Here is a 9,621-nt window from a genome sequence, read left to right as displayed (position 1 = left end):
GTATATATATATATATATATATATATGTATAATTTTAATGAAAATGACAAATGGTGCTTTGGAAACTAGTTGAATAAAATTGTTTTTTAAAATATTTTATTTTATTTTATGTCAGTTAACGTTTATTTTATTTCAATTCACAATGATTTTATTATTTTAATTTAAGTTAACTCTGATGCAGACTGAAATTTTAAGTATTTGCTACACAGATTATTTATATCTTCTTAAACTTTCCATCTATTTTGTCTTTCACCGAGATTAAATTAATTGGTCATTTTGATCTCTTAATTAAGGAGCAAAATATTGTCAAATATTGTCAATTTACAATATTGTATGCAGACCAGTGTTATAATCACTATGATACTATGAGAGTTCTTATTAATATTTTAAATGAGTTATCAGTTTATTTTCATATTTTCTGTTTTAATTTTAGTTAAAGTTTTAGTAATTTTGCTGCGTTTCTGCTTTTAAAAAATATGTATAGTATTCATTACGTTTCATTTTAGTGTTAGTTATTTTTGTAAATCAAGTTACATGATACGAAAATGAAAAATGTAGCCTTGGCAACTAGTTGAGTAAAATATGTTTTAAAATGTAAAAATTCCAGTTAAAGCTTATTTTATTTCAAGTCGCGAAAATATATTTTTTATGGTTTCAGTTTTATTTAACTATACCCCTGATGCAGACAGGAATTTCAAATATTTGCTGCACAACTGTGAATGTCTTATTAATATTTCTATCTGTTTCGTCTTTCAGTGCAGAGATGCCTTTGATGATTGTTGAGATGAGCTGCAGTCTGATTGGCTGGCTCTTTCTGTATGTGCTGCTGTGTCACTTGAACAGTGAAAGAGATTGTGAGTGGAACTGCAGGCTGGTAACTCTGCTCCACGGCATCCTGATCGTCTGTGTGACTGCCTACATTGGCTTCATTGCTGGGCCATGGCCTTTCACAAACCCAGGTAAGTTGTCCTGTTTGGAAGGTTTTAGTCAAGTCAAGTCAAGTCACATTTATGTAGCGCTTTATACAATACTGATTGTGTCAAAGCAGCTTTACAGTGTCAACAGGAAAATAGTTGGTCAATAATGCAAGAGGACAAAAAGAATTATTTTCCAGATGAAGTTGTAACCTTCTAAAGCCTGACATATGGAATAATATTTAGAAAAAAAAAAACATTTTATTTAAAAATGTAACACTTTACTGAACCTTTCAAACAAAACAGTATAAAAAATGTATAAAAGTGTACTCAACCTTATTTGTTGAGTATCATATTGAAAACGAGATGATGCATCTCAAGGGGTTTATCCCAAATAATAAATTTGTTGACATATTTGATAATGCATATATGGCTCATATACTGTATGATAAAGGAATACGGAGCACCTCAGTTTTATTCAGAGGCCCAAACTGAATAAAAATATGCAATTTGTTGCAGTTACTGTTAGTTATATGGCCAAAAAGTACAAGACAAAAAAAAAAACTGACCCTAAGCAGCACTGTAATAATTCAGTTTTTCAATTATGTCCATAATTCTGGAGCAATAAGGCCTTAAATCTTTTTTTTATATGAATCCATGATTCAGGCCCTACAAAATATGCCATTTGTTTGATTTGCATGAAACTTTGCACATATCATCCCCAGACACTCATGACAAGAAGTTATTTTTGAAAGAAAGAATGTTGATGTTGAAGCATTGCAAAGATATAAGTTAATTAATTGGCAAAGCAATGCCCATTTTTACGAGCTGACCTGTATCTGCTGTATGTAATGTCCAAGCTTAACAAAACTTGACACACATAGACAACAGGACATTCTGAGGATGCACAAGAAGTTTCGTAACATTCTGCCAATAGGGGGAGCTACAACTGAAAAACCACTTAAAGGGATAGTTCACCCAAAAATGAAAATTCTGTCATTAATTACTCACCCTCATGTCGTTCCAACCCCGTAAGACCTTCTTTCATCTTCGGAACACAAATTAAGATTTAAAAAAAAAATGATATCCAAGCACTTCCTGACCCTTCATAGACAGCAATGCAACTACCATGTTCAAGGCCCAAAAGGTGGTAAGGACATTGATAAAATAGTCCATGTGACATCAATGCTTCAATCGTAATGTTATGAAGCTACGAGAATACTTTTTGTGTGCAAAGAAAACGACTTTATTCAACCATTTCTTCTCTTCCGTGTCAGACTGACATGGAAGAGAAGAAATTGATATGCCACTGTAAAACGAATATGTGTACTGAATTTGGTGAAAATCGGCCACAAGGTGGCGCTATAATAGCAACTTTACCTTTTAGCTAATAACTCAGCAACCAGGTGTAATAAAATCAAAATTCTTCTTTTTTTCTGCATTCTCACTTTAAGTCCAGACAAAATAAATGTAATTAAATGCACAAAACCAGTTTATTTGTACAATTATGGTGCACTGGTAATGCTATTTATTATTATTATTAGGGGTGCAAGCACCGAAGGTGCTGGAAACCTGTTGTCCTTATACAGATTTTTCTCTGCTTCTTCTTTGTTTTTCGACCATAAAAATAAATTGGCATCAGAGACCATAAATCGTAGACATCCCAAAATCAGCAGAATGGCTTCAAACATGCACCGCTACTCAGGCGCACAGACACATTTGCCCAACACTAGGTGGCACTATAATAAGCCAACTCACGTTTTGGTCCATACCTCTGGAACCATGGAACCTCTGGAAGTGCTTGGTTCAGTTCATTCATTTTGAAGTGTTGGTGGCAGATGGCAGTAGATGTTTGGCCTGAGTTCATGTCAGGGAGCCCTGGGGCCATAACAGCTTTAAAAGTAATAGAAATGACTTTTTTCAGGAGCCTAAAGAGCAGAAACGTTCCATAAAACTCTTTAAGGGAACAGTGCAATATAAATATAAATATACATTTTCTAACAAAATTCCTAAATTGTCATATAAATTCTTACAAAAATGTATTACTAATTTTCTTATGAATTTTCCTCACTAAATTTCTTAATTTTCTAATTTACAAATTTGTATAAGAAAATGTATCTTACAAAATGTCTTATGAATTTTCCTAAAACATTTCTTATCAATTTTCCTACAAAATTATAAATATAAAAAGTAAATCTAAATATAAAAACAATATATAAATAACTATTATTTACACATCCCTAAGCAAGTAATACCATCAGACGCAAGTACTGCTGCTTCAAGTCATTCAAGTCAAGAAAACTGATTTTTAAAACAAAATGTAGGGTCTTATTTATTGAAAGAAGTTTAGAAATGTCAAGAGGGTAAGGGCTTTGTAAGGAGAATAGGCAAATTAAATTTAAATAATTGTTAAATAATTCTTCAAGAATTAACTGGATGTGATTTTTGACATCTCTTCCTCTTGTTTCCAGGCACTGAAAACACATCTCTCCAGATCCTGGCTCTTGTTCTCAGCTTAGGATACTTCCTCTTTGACATGGCTTGGTGTGTGTATTTCCGCACTGAGGGTCCGGTGATGCTGGCCCACCACACCATGAGCATCCTCAGGATGGTGCTGGCACTAGGGCTGGGCGAGTCGGGCATCGAGACCTGCGCTGTCCTCTTCGGCAGCGAGATCACCAACCCGCTCCTGCAGGCCCGCTGGTTCCTCAAGCGCATGGGCCGTTATGACAGTTTAGCTGGAGATGTGGTGGACCTGCTCTTCATTCTTCTGTTTGCCTCTGTGAGAATTGGTGTTGGGAGTAGACTGCTTTATTGTGAATTAGCCTCTCCGAAGCCATCGCTTATAGTGAAAGTTGGTGGGGTGGCTATTTACACTCTCTCCTGGATCTTCATGATAGACATTTCACGTTTTGCCTGCAAGAAAACTCGCGCCAAATACAGGCGATGGAAGGAACAGTACAAGCTGGAAGAAGCTAATGGACATGCTGTCAAAGTGAAATAGGCCTTTCTGTGCATTATGACTGGGAAAAGTGGCATTTTTACTGATATACATAGCTATATGTAGCATTTTGTTATTTTACTGGGTTCCTTTTTAATGTATGTATATATTAGGCATTTCTTTTTAATGTATATATATATATATATATATATATATATATTAGTTATTAGTTATTAATTTGAATAACTTTCCTATGACATACTAAGATTTATTAATTTATAAAAAAATAAAAAATAAAAAATAATTTATATTTATTTTAAGATTTATTAAGATTGTATTACATTTCATGACTTTTCTATGAAATATTAAGATATTGTTAATTTTCCATGACTTTTCCAATTTCCATTAATTTCCATGACATTAATATTTGATACATTTTCATGATTTTGAAGGACTGGAATACTGGAAAACATAAATGTGTATATTAATGACTGTACGAATCATGTGACGGACACCGAACCAAAGTGCTCAAAAACACAACTACACATTAACATGAAAGTGCAAACAGGACTTACTCAAACAGAGCAGTACAATGGCATTACACGCATGGTGCAAATCTTCTAATGCTATTGAGCCTGTCAATGGGAGAAGGTGTCCTTGTACAATGACATTGTCTGCTGCTGCAGTCTTTCCTCAGCAGACAGAAACGAGCTTCAGTGATATTTGGAAACTAAATACAATGCTGCTCCAAATTAGTTATTCCAAATGTGTAGGCTATGACTTACCTAAAGCAAAAGATTTTGTTAGAAAACAGAGCCTAAACAGGAGGTAGGAAGCCATATGTATGTGATTAGTTGCCACTATTTCCAAACAGCAGAGGAATTTTGAAATGTAAAAAGTGGCAAACTTTTTTTAATGATGAAAGAGGGCTGTTTTGGGAGTAAAGAAGAATGTGGTACCATGCAGATCTTGTAGACAGTATGCTGCATGAGTCCATATGAATAAAGCCTTTTTTGCACAAACAAAATACTAAAGATAAATTTGTGGATTCGGATGAAAAGTTTAGTTTTTAACCACCTGCTTATTTGTTGGTATGATTATTAAAAGAACGTGCTACACAAGAAATATTTTGTCAGAAATATTCTCTGGGCCTACAACTTCTGATTGCTTTATCATCTCACATCTGCAAGTATTTTTACAGTAGCCTATATACAGTATACATACATATTTTTATTGTCAAATGAAAAACAATATCTCTTTAATTATCTCTGTTTACATATTATTTTAATTAGGGATTATTGCTAAATGTTGCTGGGTTCACTAACATTGAAAATATGATATTCATCCATTGCTTTGAACTTCTCTGAACACTGATCATTTTTATAGTTGGTTTGGCACTGCGGAACCACCAGCAGGAATAAACCGCTAGGTGGCGCAGAAGATTTAAATATGCTCATTCTGATAAATATTGACAAATAAATCACAGCTTTATTGTATCAATTAGTCTGTCTTTCATTCCAGAATCTGTATTTTTCTGTATTTCTTTTATTCTTAGTTTCTCCTAATTTGATTTTATCATTCGATTATACATGATATTCAAATGCTGATCTGCTTCTTCATCAGAATGTGTCTTTAACATAATGATTTTGTTTACTCATTGCAGATTCTGGCTAATCTGTAAATCACCTTGTTTGATTTACTGGTTTAAGTGAGTGAATAATGCTCCTAATTTACTGCCTACCAGTTGCCAGTACTTTACCAATGACAACTAGTAGGCTAGTGACTACAACACTTGGGAGGCGATAGTGCTGTTTGCGGAAGGATACGCCAAAAAGTGGTGAAGCGTCGCAGGCGTAGGAATCCGGGATGTGATTTGACTGAAACTCGGGAATGATCTGGATTTTTGTGATTTCTTCTTAATCGTTTTTAATCTTCGTACAGCGCCAAACTGACACATGTGACAACGCGCTTGTATAGAGACGGAATCCTTGGTGTACAGATTTTGTTGGAAAAAGAACGGCTAAAAACTACTGAATTTCGGAAAACACGGAGACAAGAAGGGAAGGACCCGACTAAAATAAAGTTTCCAAACAAATTATTCCAAGAACAGAGGGAATCCGTTCGCGAGACGAAAAAAATGTGTTGCACATCCGTCAAGTTTGGATTGTATTTTACTGCTGCTTTGAAACGAAGCTGTTTTGAGCAGAATTCATGAACTGGGAACTATGCCTCGCTGCCCCTAGAGCAAACATCAAACGATTTGTAAAGTTTTCTCCCGATTTTGCAGTGGAAAATATGGGAATTCTAGAAGTTGAACTAGGTAGGGAAGGAATTACAATGAAAGGTTGAACCGCGTGGATGCTTTAATCCATCCGTGGAGTGAATTCCCCCAGATTTTCACACATTTGGAGTGGCCAGGATACGTTCTTCTGGAGAAAAAGTCCATTCAGCGTGTAAGGGGCCTAAAAAAGATGTATATTTAGTTAACAGACTTACTTTGCACTACCCATTCAATTGACGGTGTGGTCTGTACTGCAAACGGACGTTTTGTGCAGCAGTGAAAATCCCACGTTTGAGATTAGGTTGAGTTTAGTTAGGAATGCCGAGTTGGAAGTATTTCAGTGGGGGAAATGATAGAAAGCCGTCGAGATTTACAAAGTAGAGCTGTAGCGAAGAGCTTTTGGACTGACGCGAAATGCAGCCGGACAGTCTCCTTCATTCGTAAGGCAACACACTAACAAAAGATTGTTTCTCTGGCTTTACTTCCAGCCGTGCTTTGGGATTGACAAAGGCGACTGTATCCAGACAGAGGCGAGGGGGAAGCCTGTCGGTCTGTGTGGTGGCATTTTGGCTGGGAAAATGATGAAGCGTCTCAGACAACAGAAAGAGTTTTTCTCCATTGATCATCTATGTGTTTGCGTTTAGAATCGATTTCCTTTGCTAACTCTTGTGTTGTGTAGCGCTACAGTCAAATGACACCGACTACTGAAACGCAGACAAACCGTGGAAATATAAAACATAAGCGTGTTTGTTTCTGTTCTGTTCAAGAGGAGACTTTACCATTCACATCAAGACGGAACTGTCAAAATTGAAAAGTGCCACCCGGCTGTTGTTGTTTTGTGTTTATTTTATTTATTTTTTCAAATACAAAGGTGTTTTACCATGGTAAAATGCTAATTGGATAAGAGCTGAAGAAAATCAAGAAAGGAAAGCCCAATGAGCGGCACACAGTCCACGCTTGCTGAGAGGTAAATGATGACATAATATTTACATGGTTGTGTTTATGATAATGATAGTGACCTGTCTTAGGTTTATGACTCTGTTTATACATATATATACATAACCAAAACACTGTATGGTTGAGATAAATCTGCCACCCTTCAACAAAATATATGCTACACAATTCACTTACAAAGTGCCATGGTAAGACCCTGATGTTTGTACCATAGTAATACCAAGGTATTCTCGGGATACTAAGTAAAACCTTTGGTATATGAATAGTTGTCATTCACTATCATATATCAAAATACCATAGTATTAACATGCTTCACCATGGTACTGCTGTCATAGTACTTTTTATTTATAAAGGTGTTGTCTTTAAAAGCTCAAATATTTTCAGAAATGTACTATGGTACTACCAGGGTTTTGGTACCCCATAGTATTCTTTGAAATACTTTGTAGTACCATGTAAGTACCATTTTACAAGTATTTTATTGTATTAATAATGTAGTATTCCAATACACAGCAGTGTACCATGGTTTTGCAATTACTGTACCATAGTACCGGTGCTGTTTATATAATTCAAGTTAGTCACCTGTTGAAATGGGTGAGTAGAAAATCGGAATAAATATCCCCATATAATAGAACACTAACAAATTTAATGCTGAATCTTAAAAAGAGCATGATGGGTAACATTATCATAAAGTGTGATGCATTTTTATTTCAAGTCATTCTGTCTGGTCTTTTATGTGTAGTTAATATGTGCAGTCAAACCTGTTTCCCACAAATTAGTCGAGTTGATAAGAAAACTGATAGGTGACCTTATGACCTTGCAGCACAAATTTACTTGTCTATCTTTCAGGTAAACTCAGTCTATGTGAACATTTTTCTAAGCAGACACATTTTGAAATGTGCTGGTTTTGTGTGACTGTGTGGTTTGTGTTTTGGCGATGCATTAGTCACTCAGAAGCCGGAGGACTGACTGATGTGCGTTTGTTGCGCACACCTGTGAGCACACAGCTTGTGACAGGAAGCACTTTAGATATGTGGTCAGTATGTCACTCCAGGTATCTCACTGTGTTCTGCTAATGCTGCTCTTAAGAGCACAGCTGGCCTCAATGTGAGACTCTCTTGTTGTGGTTTTCCACCTCTTGAGTTGTTACCTGTATTACTCGACCAGGCGCACACATTTCAAAGAACAAAACACAGAAGCATGCTGGGTAAGCTAATGTGTTGTCATCTGTGTGCAGAGTTGTGCCTTGATGCATGTGGCGACACTTCTTTGTTTTCACACCCACTCTTTTTTGATTATATCCATCGTGCAAACTGCGTGAATACATAAGAGGTGTGCAGCAGGGCTGAAGCTCTCTCAGTTCAGTGTCAGAATCTGAGCAGGGTATAGCTGGTTTTGTAAGGTGATGTTCTGTGATAGTGAGCAGGAAAGACAGGTCGTCTCCTTCAGAGACAAGAACAGGCTGTCTGCTCTCAGGTAGACATCACCGTTTGCTGTCAGTGATTATCAGATGGACAGTTATTTGTGTTTTTTGAGACCTATTTATTTTGAAAAGGAAAGTTCGGATAAGCATCAGTGTTTCATGTGTAAAGATTTTTCTTACGGTAATCTGTATTTACGTTAATTGCTACTGAACCTTTGTATTTTACCTGTGTATATTTGCGGTAGTTTTATACATTAAACTGGCTGCACAGAAATTAAAAAATGGAGTCCTTTAAAATCCTGCTCAAATGGTGGTGTGGTTGCAATTAGGGCTGTGCGATTAATCGAAATCGTCATAAAATCGCGATTTGAGCTTGCGCGATTTCTAAATCGCTTTATAGCACGATTTTCTGCGCCCCCGACCTCCTGCAGTATGCTATCTGAACCAATCAGAATGCAGCGCGCCTAAATGGAGCACGAGAACAGACCGGGCGGGCATACAAACATAACGCCAGGTTCACACACTCTGTGTCACTTATTTTTTTCCGCGCCCATGTTAGCGGATCAGAGCGTTCACACTGTATGCGATTGCGGCCCGGCAGTGCGCTCCAGGAGCGGTGCGCCTGCAGCAGTCATGCTGCGATCGTTTCCGCACGGAATCTATTTCTGCTGTGCTATACACGCTGAATTAAAGTGACAGCGCATTATTCGCGGTAAAAATGAACATGGATTGACACGGAAATTTAGTAATTACACCATAAATGCATATAATTAAAGTCTACTGTTTCACAGGCAACACATGGCTTTTTGGCTAGATTTAAAACAAGGAAAAGTGCACTTTTAGATAAACAAAGCAATAATAGATGGCACTCGTGGTGGTAGTTAAAAAAAGTTATATTTATTGAGTTTAAAAGTGAATATGTCTATGAAAGATTGTATTACTGTACTGTGATAAAAGATAATCACAATGCTGAAAAAGCATTTTCAGAAACAACGTTTGGATTTGAAATCAAAATAATGGATAAATGTTGTGTTTGTGGTAAACAGCCGCGGATCAGGAGCGGACTGCAAACGCGTCCTGTGCGAAAGCAAAATGAGTCCGTGCTGCTTCT

At 36.5% G+C, this 9,621-nt stretch overlaps 2 protein-coding genes and 1 long non-coding RNA gene across 6 annotated transcripts in view; 2 read left to right on the top strand and 1 right to left on the bottom strand.

Annotated features, from left to right (window-relative positions):
- Positions 1-4,008, top strand: part of tlcd5b (TLC domain containing 5b) — a 4,785-nt gene extending 777 nt beyond the window's left edge. Inside the window, exons 2-3 of the mRNA XM_016490562.1 lie at positions 757-959; positions 3,386-4,008. Coding sequence (XP_016346048.1) covers positions 764-959; positions 3,386-3,918 — 729 coding nt within the window. The 5' untranslated portion in view covers positions 757-763 and the 3' untranslated portion in view covers positions 3,919-4,008. The remainder of the gene's footprint in view (positions 1-756; positions 960-3,385) is intronic.
- LOC107691756 (uncharacterized) overlaps positions 1-9,621 on the bottom strand; it is a 25,783-nt gene that overhangs the window by 7,914 nt on the left and 8,248 nt on the right. Inside the window, exon 3 of the long non-coding RNA XR_001634567.1 lies at positions 2,376-2,438. This is a non-coding gene — a long non-coding RNA (uncharacterized LOC107691756). The remainder of the gene's footprint in view (positions 1-2,375; positions 2,439-9,621) is intronic.
- arhgef12b (Rho guanine nucleotide exchange factor (GEF) 12b) overlaps positions 5,672-9,621 on the top strand; it is a 104,631-nt gene continuing 100,681 nt past the window's right edge. For all 4 annotated transcript variants that reach the window (XM_016490558.1, XM_016490560.1, XM_016490557.1 and 1 more), the window contains exon 1: positions 5,672-7,103. In XM_016490558.1, the coding sequence (XP_016346044.1) occupies positions 7,072-7,103 (32 nt within the window). In that variant the 5' untranslated portion in view covers positions 5,672-7,071. The remainder of the gene's footprint in view (positions 7,104-9,621) is intronic.

This window comes from Sinocyclocheilus anshuiensis, unplaced genomic scaffold (assembly GCF_001515605.1).
Source record: "Sinocyclocheilus anshuiensis isolate Anshui unplaced genomic scaffold, SAMN03320099.WGS_v1.1 scaffold246, whole genome shotgun sequence".
NCBI classification, from domain to species: Eukaryota; Metazoa; Chordata; class Actinopteri; order Cypriniformes; family Cyprinidae; genus Sinocyclocheilus; species Sinocyclocheilus anshuiensis.
Note: the sequence above shows the minus strand (reverse complement) of the source record. Positions and strands in the feature narration are given on the sequence as shown.